The sequence below is a fragment of the Clavispora lusitaniae genome (assembly GCF_014636115.1).
Source record: "Clavispora lusitaniae strain FDAARGOS_655 chromosome Unknown tig00000038_pilon, whole genome shotgun sequence".
In the NCBI taxonomy this organism is placed as follows: Eukaryota; Fungi; Ascomycota; class Pichiomycetes; order Serinales; family Metschnikowiaceae; genus Clavispora; species Clavispora lusitaniae.
The window spans coordinates 1,847,947-1,866,539 of NW_027093976.1; the positions used below are offsets into that span (position 1 = coordinate 1,847,947).

Here is an 18,593-nt window from a genome sequence, read left to right on the forward strand (position 1 = left end):
CACCATGCACAAGCTGCGGCAAGGCTGGGACGAATATGGAAAACACAAGCCAAGGAATATAGAAGGGCTAAACAAAAGGGGAAATTCACCAGAAAAATTGGCAGAAGCAATGAATTCAGTCGTTTCAGTTTCCGATCTTTGAAACGTTTTTTTTAGTTGCGGATGGAACATTACGAAAACCGTAGAGAGACTGGGTTTCGGCTCTTATTCATATGAGCGCAATTACATCTGTACACTACGGTATTTGCAAGAACCCGCAATGATTGTATTACTGATATTGGAGACTATTGATTTGTCTTCAGAGTCGAATAATACCCTAGTGTAGCCCATAGTTCAATGTCAAGTACGGGAGAGATAAGCACAAAAAAAAAAATATGCACACTTTTCCAGATTTGGCAGATATCCCCACTTCTCTTTTATTGACGTGGTGTGGTTACATGGGGTTGCTTTGGGCATGACATCAGATGCTTTGAGTAGGTGCGGCACGTGAGAATATGGGGTAACCGCGTCACTGATAAGCATCAATTAGGAAAAATATACAAGGCTGCAGTACGACATCATGCTGGGAACTACCTATTATCACAATACAGTAGATTGTGGTAGTTCTATCGAGTAAAACCAAGGCAATGAAGTCTACACAAGTGGGAGACCATATCTAATATTGCTTGCTTAGTGCACCTGACGGAGTTTTAATTCTGTTTTTGGCACAGTGCGACCAAAAGAACAGAAATTAACAAAGAACAACACCGATGAGAAAAATAAACGGAGCCTAAGTTTTCAGGCCAACCTTTTGCATATGGAGACAAGGTTTTCGATTTGTGCTATTCCAACACCTCCTTCATTAGTGCAATGATATAACCAGAAATGGAGAGAACTCCAAGACATTTTCTAGCAGATACTCTGTATCATACAGCAGAATATGACCTGAGAATCATCTCATGGGTATCTACTCACATTCCTGCTATATAAGTTGACCAACTGTAGTTATGGTTGGAGGGACCTGAGCGGATTTCTACGGGATAAGAATACAAGTGATTCGAAATCGACTACCTTCGTTTCGGGAAAAATCTTGTTAGATGAAATTACTATTAAGACTGAAACGGTTTGATGTTATATTGCTACTCGGCGGCTAAGATTACATCTATCCTCTCGTTCTAATGATTTGGTCAAGCGCATCTTTAAACGCTGTTTCAACTGGAATCCATTCGATTCCAACTAATCTAGTGGTTTCAGAGTTATCAAAAGTTGGAGCTGTCTTTCTGGCCTCCTCACTGCTTCCTGGATTTCCTTCAGGCAAGTCTTTTGCAAGTTCGGGGTAGTTTTTTTGAATAAATTCCAATAGAATTTGAATGTCCCAATAAGCAGAACACGCGATCAATCTCTTTCCAGCAAGATTGTCATTTTCAATGGCAGCGATGTGCAATCTTGCCACATCTTTTACGTGCACAGCTGAACCTTTGAAGTCCGGTAACTTCCCACCCTTTTTGGTATTGAGAACAAGGGGAATTATAGTCGAGGTTGAGGAGAAAGAATTCGTTGCGGCATCTTCATCAAAGGCCAAAGGACCAAAAGTAAACACAGGACTGACGGTAGTGAGTGTGAAGGAGGGTTTTTCTGACTCAATGAATTCCCAAGCAGCCTTTTCAGCAAAAGTTTTAGAACCCTGGTACAATCCATTAGGCTCTGTTTTAGCTGCTTCGTATGTAATGGGATTCCACAGTTTTTCGGTGACATGCGCCGCCTCGCTTAAGTGGTGCATTGCGGCAACAGACGACGTATATACGAACTTTCGGATGTTCGGTCCGTACTTTTGCGCTGCTTTCAAAGCATTTTGAGTTCCCTGAATCGCAGGCAAAAGCACATCATTTTCAGGGTCCTCTGATTCTAACACGACAGGAGAACCAGAATGCAAGAATGCCACCACTTCCGGATGCTTCTTCAATGCCTCATCAAAAGCACCTTCCCCGATAAAGGAAGGAACAACCTCATAGGTGAAATTTTCACCCAATTGTCTCTTCAACTTGTCGCCCTTCTCAGCCGTCCTAACAGTGCCAATCACTTTATAGCCTTTTTCAATGAGATTCTTCGCAATATTTGCTCCGATGAAGCCATTTGCGCCAGTAAGAAATACTTGTGTCATTTTAGAATTGTTCAAAATTGGATTCAAATTTTGTTGGACTCCATTGTATGTGGCAAAGCATATATTTTATATGGAAGCGTACTACCACGTAATTGCTTACTAATTAGATTAAATGTAGCTCCGAATACGCCCGTGCTGTTTTATGTGCGGACATAAGAGCATAGTGGAACGTGCTTTATTGTTCGAAAGTACAATCTAACTCGTATCAGACATTCACTGCGCATCGTTTGGTTAAAACTATTAATGCTCCATTACATCGAAGGCACATTCTTTAGAAGCTATTTGCTTTGCCAGATTAATATCTTTCTGAGCAAATCCTCTCTTCAATTACTTTATTTTGCTATACAAATAAGTAGGGTAATCGGCCGCAAGGTGGCGAAATACATTTGCGATTATGCTGAACTTCATAAATCAGTGCGAATTCCACCGAAAATGGCTATTTCCGAAATAATTGCTTTCAAACGCCTGTTCAACAAAGGATCACACCATATACGCTGATCGTGTTACACACTCCTACATGTCAATCTTGGTCCGTGATTTGACGTGGAAGACTACTTAAGCTGGTATCAACTCTTGTAACGGAGATTAGTACTTTACAAATTGTACGCGAACATGTGCTGTCATGTTGACACATAGTCGTGCAGCATTGACCTCGAGGGAAAGATTCTATTATTGAAAAGCTTATCTCTGCTACGATCAAAGGTCCTCGGAAAATACATTGACGTTTGTCAATGTCTCATTTGAATTATAACCAATGGATCTGACCAGACCTCAGTTGACCTGAAGAACGGAGCCCAAGTTTTCAGGCCAACCTTTTTGCATACGGAAACAAGGTTTTTGATTTGTGCTATTCAACGTCTCGTCTCCTTCATTAGAGCAATGAGATGACCAAAAATGGAGAGGACTCCAAGACATGCATTTTCATCAGTTACACTGTATCAAACATCAGAATATGACCGAAGCATCATCTCACGGGTGTCGGTCTCAACTCACATTCCTCCTATATAAGTTGACCAGCTGTATTCATGGCTGGAGGGACCTGATGGGATTTCTACGGGATAAGAATACAAGTGATTCGAAATCCACTACCTTGGTTTCAGCAGAAAGCTCGGTATATTCACTATAAAGACTGAAGCCATCTGAAGTTACGTTGCCACTTGGGGGTTAAGATTACATCTATCCTCTCGTTCTAAGGATTTGGGCAATCTCATCTTTAAACGACTTTTCAACTGGAATCCATTCGATTCCAACTAATTTAGTGGTTTCGGAGTTATCAAAAGTCGAATATGTCTTTTTGGCCTCCTCACTGCTTCCTGGATTTCCTTCAGGCATATCTCTTGCAATCTCGGGGAAGTTCTTTTGAATAGCTTCCAATAGAATTTGAGTGTCCCAATAACCAGAGCGCGCCATCAATCTCTTTCCAGCAAGATTGTCATTTTCTATGGCAGCGATGTGCAATTTGGCCACATCTCTTATGTCGACTGCTGAACCTATGAATTCCGGTAATTTCTCACCCTTTTTGGTATTGAGAATTTTGGGAATGATAGACGAGGTTGAAGTGAAAGAATTCGTTGCGGCATCTTCATCAAAGGCCAATGGACCTAAAACATACACAGGGTTGATGGTAGTAAATGTGAAGGAGGGTTTTTCTGACTCAATGAATTCCCAAGCAGCCTTTTCAGCAAAAGTTTTAGAACCCTGGTACAATCCATTAGGCTCTGTTTTAGCGGCTTCGTATGTAATGGGATTCCACAGTTTTTCGGTGACATGCGTCTGCTTGCCTAAGTGGAACATCGCAGAGACAGATGATGTGCACACGAACTTTCGGATGTTCGGCCCGTGCTTTTGCGCTGCTTTCAAAGCATTTTGAGTTCCCTGAATCGCAGGCAAAAGCACATCATTTTCGGGGTCGCTTGATTCAAAGATGACAGGAGAAGCAGAATGCAAAAATGCCACCACTTCTGGATGCTTCTTCAATGCCTCATCAAAAGCTCCTTCTTCGACAAAAGAAGGAACGACCTCATAGGTGAAATTTGCACCCAAATGGCTCTTCAACTTGTCGCCTTTCTTAGCCGACCTAACACTGCCAATCACTTCATAACCTTTGTCAATGAGGTGCTTCGCAATTTGAGCTCCTATGTAGCCATTTGCGCCTGTAAGAAATACTTGTGTCATTTTAAAATAGATTCAAACTTTGTTGGACTCCATTGTATGTGGCAAAGCATATATTTTATATGGAAGCGTACTACCTAACTGCTTACTAATTAATTTAAATGTAGCTCCGAGTACGCTACTGTCTCATGTGCGGACATAAGAGCACATAGTAGAACGCGCTTATTGTTGGAAAGTACAATCTAACTCGTATCAGACATTCACTGCGCATCATTTGGTCAAAACTATTAATGCACCATTAGATCGAAGGCACATGATTTTAGGAGGCACTTTGTTTGTCAGCAAATCTTCTTTTCAGTTACAACATTTTGCTATGTAAAAAGTAGGGTAATGGGCCGAAATGTCGCGAATTGATTTGCGATTATGCTGAATTTCATGAATGAATCCGAATTCTGCCGAAAATGGCTATTTCCGAAATGATTGCATACAAATAGCGGAGTAAAGCCTGTTCAAGAAAGGTTCACACCGTATACGTTAATCGTCTTGCACACCCCTAAATGTCATACGTGGTCCGTGATATAACATGGAAAGCTGGTACATGTATCAACTCTTGTAACGGAGATTAGAACTTTACGAATTGTACGCGAACATGTGCTGTCATGTTGACACATAGTCGTGCAGCATTGACCTCGAGGGAAAGATTGTATTACTGAAAAGCTTATCCGCTGCTACGATCAAACGTCCTCAGAAAATACGTTGACGTTTTGCAATGTCTCATTTGAATTATACCCAATGGATCTGACAAGCCCTCAGCTGTCTTGAAGAATACTCGAATGGTAATACCCAATACTCAAGCGGAGTTAGTAGTGATTGGATTGCAGATAAGCTTGGTCAACAGTGATCTAGTCTAATTCGTGTGGTAACATGTACCTCTGGGATTTAGAGCCTGCTTTAGTACCTAGAAGCAGTTTCAATTCATTTCGATGTTTCTTCAAGGAAGAAGACGCCGATTTAGGCTCAAGCTTCTCCTTTTTCTCATTCCTCCCAATGTGTCTTATTGCGCACATTCTACTTCTCAGACAATCGTACAGTAGTGCACACTGGCCCGCAACCATATATTGAGGCCAAGTTAACCATTCTCCTGCTTTCAACCACCACTGATCTTGTCAATTACGAAAAATGTTTGAATCGGTTGTGGCTACGCTTCTCAATCGGTTTTTAGGTTCTTATATCGAGAACTTTGACACAAAACAACTCAATATTGGTATCTGGAGTGGGGATGTGCAATTGCACGATTTGCGCCTTAAGAAAGAGTCCTTGGACAAGTTCAAACTACCACTTGACGTCAAATTTGGCCATTTGGGCCAGCTCACTTTGCAGATCCCCTGGTCAAACCTCAAGGGGAAACCAGTGAAAGTGATCATTGAGGACGTCTACTTACTTGCGTCTCCGATAATCATAAATGATTATGATGCGGAAGACGATAAGCGCCGCCAGCAAATCTTGAAACAGGAGAGGCTCAAGGATTTGGAGGCACTTCAAAGCGCAGCAAGCGCAGGCGGCGCCTCGGACTTGCCAAACAACGAGTCATTCACCGAAAGTTTGATTACAAAAATTGTTGACAATTTGCAGGTGACTATCAAGAACATCCACATTCGCTATGAAGATGACTCTGTGCTCACAGAAAATCCTTATTCTTTGGGCCTTCTATTAGAAGAATTGTCTGCAGTGTCTACAGATGAAGGATGGAATCCTAGTTTCATCTCAATCACCCAAGAACTCACTCGCAAATTGGTGCGTTTGAAGAGTTTCGCGTGCTACATGGATACAAACTCATCTTCCGTATATGACGAAGATAAGGAAAAGCTTTTGCGCACACTCAAGCAGATATTTTCGGACCCGAAGAACGCACACCAATATTTGCTTAAACCTGTCTCTGGAGAGGGTCATTTGTCTATTCATAAAGCAGGTGCTACACTGTCACATCCTCATATTCGAACAGAGTTGTTCTTTGATGAATTTGGGGTGGATTTTGATGGTAGTCAATATAGAGATGTGTTATGGACTGCCTCGAAATTCCACTGGTATCAAAAGACATGGAAATTCAGAAAGTTGCGGCCTAAAATACCCGTGGAGGAAGATCCGCTTGAATGGTTCAGGTATGCGGCTAATTCTGTTTTGAATGAAATTCACGAGAAGAATTACAAATGGAGCTGGGAGCATTTCAAAAAGAGAAGAGACCAGAGAAAAGCCTACATACCTTTGTGGAAAGAAACGTTAGTCAAGCATACATTGAGTGCCGAAAACGCATCCAAACTAGAATCGTTGGAGAACGAGCTCTCATACGAAGATATAAAGTTCTACAGGTCTCTTGCCCGTAATGAAGTGAGGAAGGAAAATCTCGTTACTGCATCCACTGATACACATTCAAAGAGTAAAGAGGGAGGTTGGTTTTCATGGTGGGGAGGAGGCTCGAAAGAGGCTCCGAAATCCCAGGAATCAGGCCTTGATATTTCTTTGACCGATGAACAGAGACAGGCTCTCTATGATACAATCGACTACGACGAAAATCAGAGTGTGAGTAACACAATTGACATTCCACGGGATCGCACAACGATGGAGATATATGTGACAGTGAAGAAGGCAGGAGTTTCTCTCAAGACTCAAAAGAATGGTGCCACGTTGGCCGAGGTTGCGGTAGAAGAATGCACAACGCAATTTTATCAAAGACCAGACTCGTTTTTGGCTAAGTTTCAAATGCAGGAGCTTCGGGTTGAAGATGGGTCGGAGAAACCGTTGTATAAGCACATTGTTAGTGTTAAGCATTCACATTCCAGCTTGCACATCGATGAAGGGATTCAGACACCGTCATCTTCGACCGAACCATTCTTCCAAATTTCTTTCGAGGATAACCCATTAGATGGAAGTGCAGATTCTCTGATCGTTGCAAAATTGAAGTCAATGACTATTTTCTACAATGCTCTTTTCATCGAAAAGGTTATCCGGTTCTTCACTCCTCCCAAAATTCACCTCGATACAGTGGGAGCAATTATGAATGCTGCCGAAGCTACCATGGAAGGAATCACCTCTCAAACAAGACTCGGGCTTCAGTATGCCTTGGAGGAACACAAAACAGTCAATGTTCAATTAGATTTGCAGGCTCCGTTGATAATTATGCCAATTGATCCCACAAATTGGAAGTCTCCAGTTGTCATTTTAGATGCTGGTCATATAAGTGTCAACAGTGACTTGGTTGACAAGTCTATTATCGAAGAGTTCAAGTCTAAAGATACTTACAGCAAAGAGGATCAGAAAACTTTCAACACCTTCATGTACGATAAGTTCAATCTTCATCTCCAGGATGCTCAATTCTTGGTTGGCCCAACAATCAAGAACACTATGGAACAACTTCATACACGAAGTAAAACCATGTCCGCTGTTGTTCTTGACAATTTTGACCTTAAGCTCTACCTTGGTATTTCTATTCTTCCAGATGCCGTAAACTTGGCTCGTTTTAAAATGGGTGGAGAGATTCCTTGTGTTAATGTCGCTCTTAACGACTTTCAGTACAAAACTATCATGCAGCTTATTGATGTTATTATCCCAAATCCCGATATGCAAGAAACGGAAGAGGAAGGTATATTTGACACCTTTGGCAACAGTCTGAATAACAAGGAAATTGAAGATGTGGATAATAATACCAAAGAGACAAATAAAAGTCCTCGTCCAGATGTGGTACAACATATGTTCGAAATGGACTTTAAAGTTGGAGCAGTGAACTTATACTTGTCAAGATGCGTCGATGCGGTGACCTTAGAGGCTGAGCATTTGGTTGACTTAGTGGGTGATTCATTAAATTTCTTTTTTTACAAGACGGATTATGGCATGCATGTGGATTTGTCCTTAACAGATATTAACTTGATCGATCACATTGAAAAATCTGGCATTCCAGAATTCGAGAAGTTGCTTTCATCCAACAACTTTTTGGAAGAAGAGGCAGTCAGCAGAAAAAATTCAGAATTGTTCAAGGTCGAGTACAATCGTGAGCAAAGACTTGTGGAGTTCAATGGCAAAGAAATAGAGCTATTTGACCAAGATGTGAAGGTCGACATGTCCGCTGTCAAATGCGTGGTTTCCAGAAAGTCTTATCTTAGTATTTTGAACTTTATTCTCAACACGTTCACCGATCCAAATGCAGTTGCAACTCCAGCTGATGATTTGAAGCACAATGATGTGGCAGGAGAAGCAGCACCAGAGAAGATCAACGTCGATGTTAACTTGGACAGTATCATTGTTGTTTTGAATGAAGATGGGATAAAATTGGCCACTTTGCAACTCAGTACTGCGCAAATTAATGTATTTTTGCTCCCTGAAGAGATGGAAGTGAACTGCAAGTTGGGCGCTCTTACATTGCATGATGAGTCAAATCAAGGATCTCCACGTAACTCTATCTTCAGAAGTTTAGTCAGTATTGAAGGTGATAATTTGGCAGAACTCACATATAAGACTCATGATATGGCAAAATCAGATCAGCCATACCAAAGCTCGATTGATTTTGTTACTGCTGCGACAAAGATTAACTTTGTTGAAGATGCTTTTAGCAAAATTTTCTCTTATCTCAACAAGTTCCAAAGAATGAAAGCAATTTATGATAGTGCCCGTGATGCTGCGATTAATCAGGCAAACCAAATCAACAATGCAACCAACATGAAAATGAATATTTTGGTGGGTGCTCCCACCGTATATTTTCCCAGATTGATTGATCAAAGAAACGATACGTGTGATATGTTGGTTGCCGAATTGGGAGAAATCTATCTTGAGAATAATTTTGAACCAATCAATGGCATCCTTCACAACAGGATAAACGCAGGTATAAGAAACGTTAATCTCTCTACTGAATTCTACTTCGGTGAAGATGTTCGCCAGTTTGGAAAGTTGATGGAAGATTTCGATATCTCCTTTGCAATTGATCATATTGAGGAATATAACCCTGAATTTCCTCATTTTACAATCAAGGGTAAAATGCCTGAAGTTGATATGAAACTCACAGAATTGCAATTGAGATACATCAATAACTTACAAAAATCTATTACGAAGGTCTTCGATTTGTCAGTTGATGATGACTCTTTAGATGATATTGAGGAAGATGCAGAGTACGCAAATGCAGTGATGAGACATAATAACAAAGATAATCAAAATGGCAACGATATCGAAAAGTCGCTGGATGGACAAGAACAGGAGTTACCAATTGCTCATCCCGATCATACGAATATTAATTTCAGTTTTGAAATCCCTAGAATTTCATTGACTCTTTTTAACAAGACTACTAATCTCAGTGACTTCAGCTCGAAGCAACTTACCTTTTTGGCAATCAACGACTTCTCACTTGATTTTAACATGAAGGAAGATTCCACATTTTCTTCAGAAGTGTCTGTTAATTCATTCACGATCAAGGATGTTAGAGAAGGAACAGAAAACAAGTTCACAGAGATCATCCCCCCTCTAGATGACAACGAAAAACAATTATTTGTGGCCGCTTCTTCTTCCAACTCTGGAAGTCAACAAAGTATTGCTTTTATGGTAACAGTCGAAAAACCAAGGATTATACTAGCACTTGATCACATTTTTGAACTCCAAGCGTTTGTTAACAAAGGGTTGGAACTCGATGCTCCTATATCTTTAGACAACGAGAGCAACTCTGAAGAAATGACTCTTCTTGAAGATGTATCTAATCTAGATCAGGAACCTCAGCAATCTTCAGCTAATATTGGATTCTCAGTCAATGTAATTGAGCCATCTATAATATTGCTAGCTGATTCTGCCAGACAGGATACGGAAGCCATTGTATTCAAAGTGGAGCAGGTGATGATCACCAGTCAAAGTATTATGTCTGTTGCTGCCAACAACATCGGAATGTTTGTCGTGAACATGGATAATTTTGCAGATCAACGATTGAGAATCATTGATGACTTCTCAATTTCCTTCTCCTTAGATGAAAGGCAGTCAACACCTTCAAACCTACTTACGAATATTGAACTATCCGTGGACGCATTGCTTCTAAGAATCTCGCTTCGTGATATCAGGCTTGCAATGCAAATATTTGGCCGTGCGAACAACTTCTACAATATTGCCCATGGTATTAAAGAACAAGAAGAAGACGCAGAGTACAAGATGTCAGAGAATTTCAAGGCTAAGTTATCTAAGTACGCGCCAAGCATCGTTTCTAGCCTTTCAGGGCAACACCCCAAGCGTCGGAAACTGTCTATTGCAGCAAGCCTTACGGTGAAAGGTGAGGAATTCAATGGTAACTTTGGAGGAGCACGGCTTGTCTTGATTGGGGACGTGCACGAACTACCCGTCCTAGACATGAACGTAAAACCATTTGAAGTGAAAGTATTGAATTGGTCCAATGACATGAGCGCTGAAACTCATCTTGAGTACTTTGTGAACATTTATAACTACGCGAAGTCAACATGGGAGCCACTTTTGGAACCGTGGCCAGTAGCTATTTATGCTTCTAAACGGCTACTCCCGAAACCAAGTATGATGATTGATATTGTCTCAAGACAAATGGCAGAGTTTTCAGTTTCTTCCCGTTCTGTGGTTTTGTTGTCCCAAATATTCTCATCTATCACAACGGAAGGTAATTCAAAGCCGCGAGATGAAGTGACCCCATATGTCATTGTTAATCAAACAGGATTTGACTTAGAAATTTGGACTGATCTGCACGATGGCCTGAAAACAAATAAGAAGGTGATCCCATCCTTGGGTAAAACGAATTGGGCATTTGAGGATTGGAGAAAAATTAGAGAGAATCTTGACACTGATAATGTCCTGGATGTTTTGGGGGTTAAGCTTCTTGGATCATCTTATAATGAAGTCAGCGGAATTTCTGCAAGCGGAGTGGGTGAAGAAGTTTTTGTCTTAAATCCTCCTATTGATGGTGTTCATAACAGACTTGCTTGTGAGATCACTTTGGGTGTGGACAATGTTAAAACAGTTGTTTTACGTTCAACAATGACGGTAAGAAATAAATCCGATACTGCCCTCTCAGTGATTGCTGTCAAAAATAATGGAGATACCAGCGCTGAAATCACAGTCCAGCCAAATGAAACAATTGCTTTGCCTATTGATTGCGTTTACAATGATAGAATCAAAGTGAAACCACAGCTTCAATCGCGTTTCAGCTGGTCCGCAGAAACTATTACATGGAAAGATTTGATGAAAAAGGGTTCGCCCATATCATGTTCATCGCTTGATTCTCCAGGATCATTGTACTATTTCCAGGCCGAAGCTAGATTTGAGCAAGAAGAGCCATTAACTAAGGTTTATCCTCATCTTTCCATTGTAATTTCGGCCCCGCTTGAGATAGAAAACCTCTTGCCCTTCGACTTGAATTTCAGATTGTACGACAAGAGTGCGAAGAAGGATTGGAGTGATTCGGTGTTGAAAGGAGGAAAAACATATGTGCATATCGTGTCTCTTGAAAGCCTTTTACTATTAAGTGTCGAGCCTGTGGGATGCGGATTTGGTAAGTCAGAGTTTGCGATCATAAATGCATTAAATGATAGCGAATTCCGCAGGGAAAAATACATGAGCATGAAGACTGATGATGGTCAAGTTGTTAGACTCAAGATCCATTACCCAAAGAATTCTGCTAGATCTGGTTTGAAGATTGTCATCTATTCACCTTATGTCATTCTCAATAGAACAGGTCAAGATTTGCTAATCAGCGAGGCCCGAGCAAAGGTATCACCCATGAAAACAAAAGGCGAAAGTGAAAACATCCCTCATTTATTCTCTTTCGACAAAGATGAAGATCCTCTGAACAGAGCGTTAGCTAGAGTGGGAGATTCGGTTTGGTCAACACCTTTGAGTTTTGATGCTATTGGACAAAATATTGGTGTGAAGTCCCAAGTTCAAGGGAAGCAAAGTGAGATGAATTTTGGAGTGAGTGTCGCCGAAGGAGAAGGAAAATATAAACTTTCCAAAGTAGTTACCTTTGTGCCTCGTTACATTGTGCGTAACAATTTGAAGGAATCAATTTTCTTGGTTGAAAATGGTTCCACTCAGCAGTTTGAATTGGCTAGTGGTGGTATCACTCCTCTCTACCAATTACGACGCCTCGAAAAGAAGTCAATGATGTTGAAGTTCAGTCATGGAGGCAAATCGTGGACCTCACCTTTTGGTATTGATGACATAGGTCAGTTATTCTTAAAAGCACAGAAAGAAAACTATGGGCAGGTTCTCTTGAAGGTAAATATAATTACCGAGAACGCATCTATTTTCATTGAAATTGAAAATGCAAATAATGACTGGCCCTTCTCAATCAGGAACTTTACAGATACAGAGTTTTATATTTACCAGAGTGACCCCAATAAGAATCTGAATGGTGAGGTTGTGAAGAAGGAAGTGGATTACAAACCAATTTATTACAAAGTTCCTCCAAAAAGTGTGATGCCGTACGCGTATGATTACCCAAGTGGTGTGGTTAAGGACCTTATAATACGCTCTCATGGTAGAGAGAGGGCCGTTAACCTTGCAGAAATCGGCAATCTTCGCCCATTTCGTTTGCCACCGACAGAAAGAGAAGGTCAAGTAATCGTTGATTTAAATGTCGTTGCTGATGGACCTACCCAATCCCTTGTGATTTCCAAATACGATCCGTCTGTTAGTTTGTATAAGCTACAAGGCGAAAGCGGGTCTTCTAACAGCTTATCCCAACAACAATTTCAGGTTATTGAGAAAGACGAGAATTATTACACCAAAATTGTGACTAGATTTGAAGGTTTCGGGGTATCCTTAATTAATACAAGGAACCAAGAGCTCTGTTATGTGACAATGAAGGGCATTGAGCTCAGATACAACGAGTCTGACTTGTATCAGAATGTCAGTGCTAAGATAAAATGGATCCAGATTGACAATCAGTTATATGGAGGGATTTTCCCTATTATCATTTATCCTACTATTGTACCTAAATCAGGGAAGGAAATGAATAGTCACCCATCCTTCAGTGCGTCAGTGTGCAAAGTTAAGGACGATTCTCATGGTGTGGTATTCATAAAGTATGCTACATTATTGTTGCAAGAAATGTCTGTTGAAGTTGACGAGGATTTCCTCTTTGCTCTATTGGACTTTTCAAAATTCCCTGGAGCCAGTTGGAATGATCAAGTTGAAGACAAACTTTGCGATGACGATCTTCAGATTCCAGAACCGAAGAAACTCACCGAGGCGAACGACATTTACTTTGAGGCGTTGCACTTACAGCCTACATTGATGAACTTATCGTTTGTGAGAACAGAGCGAGTCAATGCAGAAGATAGGACGTCTTCTCAGAATACATTGATGTTCTTCGTCAACATGTTAACAATGGCTATCGGTAACATTAATGACGCACCAATCAAGTTGAATGCATTGTTCATTGAAAATGTGCGTGTGCCTATTCCTATCTTGATGGAATCCATTTCGACCCATTACGGCCAATCATTCTTCTACCAACTTCATAAAATTCTTGGTTCAGCAGACTTTTTGGGTAATCCTGTTGGATTGTTCAACAACTTATCTTCCGGAGTCATTGACATCTTCTATGAGCCATACCAAGGTTTTGTTATCAATGACCGTCCACAGGAACTTGGAATAGGATTAGCTAAAGGTGGATTGAGCTTTCTTAAGAAGTCTGTGTTCGGCTTTTCTGATTCGTTTGCTAAGGTCACAGGTTCGTTGGCCAAAGGCTTATCTGTTGCTACAATGGACAGAAAATTCCAAGAACGCAGAAGACTCAACCAGCGCAGAAACAGACCTAAGCATGCCCTTTACGGCTTCACAACCGGGGCAAACTCGTTCTTTGATTCCATATCGTCGGGTGTCACAGGAATCGCCCTGGCCCCTCTTGAAGGTGCTGCCAAGGAAGGAGCCGGTGGATTCTTTAAGGGCCTTGGGAAGGGTCTTGTTGGGCTTCCTACCAAAACCGCCATCGGATTTTTCGATTTGGCTTCCAATGTGAGCGAGGGTATTCGCAACACAACTACCGTATTTGATGCTGATGGTTTGGAAAAGGTGAGACTTCCGAGATACATTTCGTACGATGGAGTGGTAAGACCATACTCACAAAGGGAAGCACAGGGACAGTTCTGGCTCAAGTCAATTGATGGAGGTTCGTTTTTTGACGAGACATACTTGGCTCACTTGGTCATGCCAGGAGAGGAGCAAGCGGTGATTGTGACGTTCGGCAAAGTGATTTTATTTGTCATCAACAGCATGAAAGTGACGTGGATTGTATCCTTCGACCAGATCAAAGCACTTTCACTTGAAAATACAGGCATTGCAATTTTGTTGAAGAGACGCAATGGTCCATTCATTCCTATTGCTGAGAAACAAAGCCGACTCTTCCTCTACTCCAGGTTTAAGGTTGCGGTTGATAAGTACAATGCTCGGTGCCAGGTTACCTTATAGTATCCAACACCGTGTATTTGATGAGTGGTTTTTGTTCTGTTCTGAAATTATGTACATGATATATGCGCAGTTGTTAATAAAGTTTTATAATGTGTAATGGCATGTTTACACTCTATGGCCTGGGAAGACTCTCAAAGACTCTTGGGGTCTCGCCTGCCCTTTTTCCTAGGCGTGCCATGAAGGTTTCGGGGTTCTCTTCCGCACAGTACTGGAATTTGAGAGAACCCACAGAGACAATGCCGTCGCCAGTTTTAACGAGTATGCGGTTTCCCAGGAAGGCAAACTCGCCTGGTAGAGCCTTTTCCAATATCGACGTGGTTTCATGTTCCCGTATATCGTCTAAGATCACCTTATAGTGTTGATGTACGCGTTTCTTTTTCTTAATAATGTCAACCATCTTGAAAGTATGTAACGGCCCAAGGGCGTCCGATAGCCGCTTAATTGTCCGACTGGAAGCTCGCCAGTCGATCTGAGAGGTTTCAGGCAAGATCTTCTTAGCAAGCGAGTACGCATATGGCGACTTGATAGGAGATAGAGGAGGAACGTACAATTTTTTTTCTAGCACATGTGCCAAAAGATCTGCGCCAACTTCAGACAATCGTGCTTGCAAGCTGTGGTAGTTGTCATCTTCAAGGATAGGGATGGGAGAGGTCTGCGCGAGAATAGCACCTTTGTCAAACTTAGTGGGATGTAAAGTTTGAACGGAAACCCCAGTCTCGGACACATCATCCATGAGCGCATGCTGGAGCGGCGCAGACCCTGAATACATTGGGAGGAGCGAGGGGTGGACATTTAGACCGCCATGCCCCATTTGAGAGAGATACTCAGCCGGTATAAGTTTCCCGTACGATACAGCGACAGCCATATGATTCGGTCCACGGGGAGCTATATCTAGAATTTCTTCCGCTGAATCAGCACGCCATAGAGGAAGTCCATGACGGGTAGCAAAGTCGCCTGCTGGCAAGTCAACAAAGGTGGTCAATTTGCGACCAGTCGGTTTGATTCTTCGCGTCACCACATCGATAGACGAGATGAGGGAAGGATTTTCGTGATGAAGCCGAAGAAGGCGAGCAAGTGAGGCCACAGAGAAGGCGTCAGACCCGAAAAAGGCGATACGAAGGGACATAGAAGGAGGTAAGGCGTAAAGTGGATTGAACGTGGGTATGTGCGAAGCAAAGTCAGAATGCGAAACAGGTGTGGGCAGCACGGATTATTATTCTAGAGGAAAAGGCACATCAGAGGCGAGAAAGCAAGCGGAAATGCAGAAGATGAGCAAATGCAGAAGATGAGCAAATGCAGAAGATGAGCAAATGCAATATGAAACAATGTAATTAATATGGTGTGCTTCTTTTCTGATCCTGATGGAGACGCGCGCATTCATACTGAAGAATTAGAGTCGCAGTCCAACAGAATACGCAAAGGTTAATGGGACGAGATATCAGCTGAGTATGTATCCTATTAGGATCAAGTCACTATCTTCAAAGTAAGTAGATTTGAACCACTTGGTTTTTTGAAATGCCGTATCTAATGATTTTACTACTACTAATGCACAGTCCTAGATGCCCTAAGCCAGGCACCACGTAGTAAACAATGCCAAACTAATGTAAGAATGAGTTTAAACGTGGATAAAAAACATCTGGAACTTTAAATTTGGCTGCCTCATTTTCGAAAAACTACGACCTATTGCATTCCACGATTGTGCAAGACTACTTACCATAAGCCTCATAATCCGTCATTAGATTAATACAAGCGATTGATAGTTGATCAATAAATCGCTTTGTTCGCTTTCACTGTGGTGAAAAATAGTACATGTGTATACGTAACTAATCCGATACCTTCTATCTCCACACATTTCTCCACACTCGGTGAACAACGCGACCCTTGTCTATTTTCGCGCAACGTGGATTGTCCGAACACCGAAAATCAAGACAACAAAGCGTCATCATAATACAACATAGCGTATGCTGCTACAGCCTTGAGGATTTGCATTTGAAAAAGACATCTAATCAATTGGGGAAAACAATTGCCATTATCTCCCATCAAACCTGGTGCGATTGTCGCTTACATTTCCAGACACAATAATATTTGATCTGCCCTCTCATACTCCAGTGTTCCATCGAGTTGTTGATTTTCGAATTTGATAACCGGTCGTCTCCCATACATTGCATTTGGTAATCACCAGCATATCGCCATTCACATTTTTTCAGCATGCCTTCAACCCTACTGCGTGTTGTTGTGCTCGTGGCTTGCACTTTTCTTGGCCTTGTGTGCGGAACGCTATATCTCTACCTGTCTTATGGCCCCCAATTGGCAATCCGACTCAGCTACTCTGCTGCCGACTCGTCCTCCATTGGATTGTTTGGTAGCGTGGGTATAGCGCTCTCTGGTCCGATAGCTGGAGTCGTGGTGGATACCTATGGATACACCGCTGCTCTCCTGCTTGGTGCAGTCGGCATTGTATCCGGATACGCATGCCTCCAGAGACAGTACGATGCTGCATGGGCCAGTGTAAGTGTTCTGCGCCTGGCTCTTTTCCTCGTGGGATGCGGCTCGACCTTCATCAATCTGGCATGCCTCAAGTGCTGCGCTGTCACTTTCCCGCGCATGCGAGGCGTGGCTACTGCCCTTCCTTTGGCGCTCTACGGTTTGCTGGCAATGGTTTTTTCTGTCGCTGGTAGCATGTTCTTCTCGGGAGATCCCCTGGCATTCCTCGCCTTCCTTGCTCGCGCCCTGTTCGGCGTGTTTGTGGTGTGCGCGCCCGCAGTAATGCTCCGCGACGGCGCAACGACGCCAGGCCAGACAGAGAACGTGCCCATGGTGGATTTGTCGCGCGCGCGCCTGCCGCTCCACGCTGTGTCATCTCATCCTGTGCGGGCCTTGTCACCGCCGCGCCCTGCGGCTGAAGTATCGGGCGCGCGCCTTCTCCGTTCGCCCCGATTCTGGCTTCTTTTCATCACAACGGGCGTGTTGGCCGCCGTTGGCCAAATGTACATATACTCAGTTGGGTACATGGCGAGCGCTCTCTCAGTTGCGCAACTGGACTCAGTAGTCAATGCGGAACAAAACCAGCGCCTACAGGTGAGTCTTCTTTCTGTGGCCAACTGTGTCGGCCGTCTCGCTGCTGGTATATCGGGCGATATGGTGCATCTGTGGCACTGCCCACGACGTTGGCTTCTAGTGGTCCCAGTTATAGGGCTTTTGGTTGCGCAAGGGCTGGCACTTGCTGTTTCGGCCCCTCATCGGTTGTCCCTTGCGTCGCTGCTTACGGGCTTTTTCTACGGCTACACGTTCTGCATAATGCCTCTAGTTGTGGGCGACGAGTTTGGCCTTCGTCATTTCCTGGCTAACTGGGGCTTGGTAGGCCTTGCACCAGTGTTTCCGTCGTATTATTTGACGTCCTTGTTTGGACAAGTCTACGATCTGCGAAGCATAAACGGGGTGTGCATGAGTGGGAGAGTCTGCTACGACTCTGTCTTTTACGTCACAACGCTAGCAGTGCTTTTAGCGGCCGTGCTGGTAGCGCTTTTCAATCTCACCGGTCGCATGCGACACTGAGGGCATAGATAGGGATAGATATACAAGTTATAGAGACGTGACATTGTCACTAACATGGATAATAGTTTGCCTCGGCCAGTTCAGATTGATGTTAATCAGCCAATTTAAAAGGTGAAATTCAGTTTGTGATTCATCATGGTAGACATTCAAGATTTTACCTTTTCCATTATATAGCATAAGACTACAAAAATAAGGGTTCTCGAATTGTGGGACCATACCCATCACATATATCTTGCCAAGTGGCAAATCTCCTATTGTGGCTTGTATGTTTTGAATTTCGCCATGGTGATACTACTTTGTTTGTCTGTGTTTCGCACTGACTTCACCGTGTATG

General features: G+C 42.6%; 4 protein-coding genes across 4 annotated transcripts; 2 read left to right on the forward strand and 2 right to left on the reverse strand. All coding sequences in view use genetic code 12, as the record gives it.

Annotated features, from left to right (window-relative positions):
• Nucleotides 1-1,141: 1,141 nt before the first annotated feature.
• FOB63_001976 (NAD dependent epimerase/dehydratase family protein) lies at nt 1,142-4,315 on the reverse strand (the record flags this gene model as incomplete). The annotated part of the gene is made up of 2 exons (XM_002617888.2): nt 1,142-1,786; nt 3,959-4,315. 2 exons carry the CDS (start codon nt 4,313-4,315, stop codon nt 1,142-1,144), a joined length of 1,002 nt encoding a protein of 333 aa, XP_002617934.2.
• A 1,116-nt stretch (nt 4,316-5,431) lies between these two features.
• VPS13 (membrane morphogenesis protein) lies at nt 5,432-14,704 on the forward strand (the record flags this gene model as incomplete). The annotated part of the gene is made up of 1 exon (XM_002617882.2): nt 5,432-14,704. One exon carries the CDS (start codon nt 5,432-5,434, stop codon nt 14,702-14,704), a length of 9,273 nt encoding a protein of 3,090 aa, XP_002617928.2.
• Nucleotides 14,705-14,816: 112 nt separating this feature from the next.
• Nucleotides 14,817-15,830, reverse strand: FMT1 (methionyl-tRNA formyltransferase; the record flags this gene model as incomplete). Its single annotated transcript, XM_002617881.1, has 1 exon — nt 14,817-15,830. One exon carries the CDS (start codon nt 15,828-15,830, stop codon nt 14,817-14,819), a length of 1,014 nt encoding a protein of 337 aa, XP_002617927.1.
• Nucleotides 15,831-16,912: 1,082 nt separating this feature from the next.
• FOB63_001979 (uncharacterized protein) lies at nt 16,913-18,259 on the forward strand (the record flags this gene model as incomplete). The annotated part of the gene is made up of 1 exon (XM_002617880.1): nt 16,913-18,259. The coding sequence occupies one exon, from the start codon at nt 16,913-16,915 to the stop codon at nt 18,257-18,259; it is 1,347 nt and encodes a 448-aa protein (XP_002617926.1).
• Between the last annotated feature and the right edge of the window lie 334 nt (nt 18,260-18,593).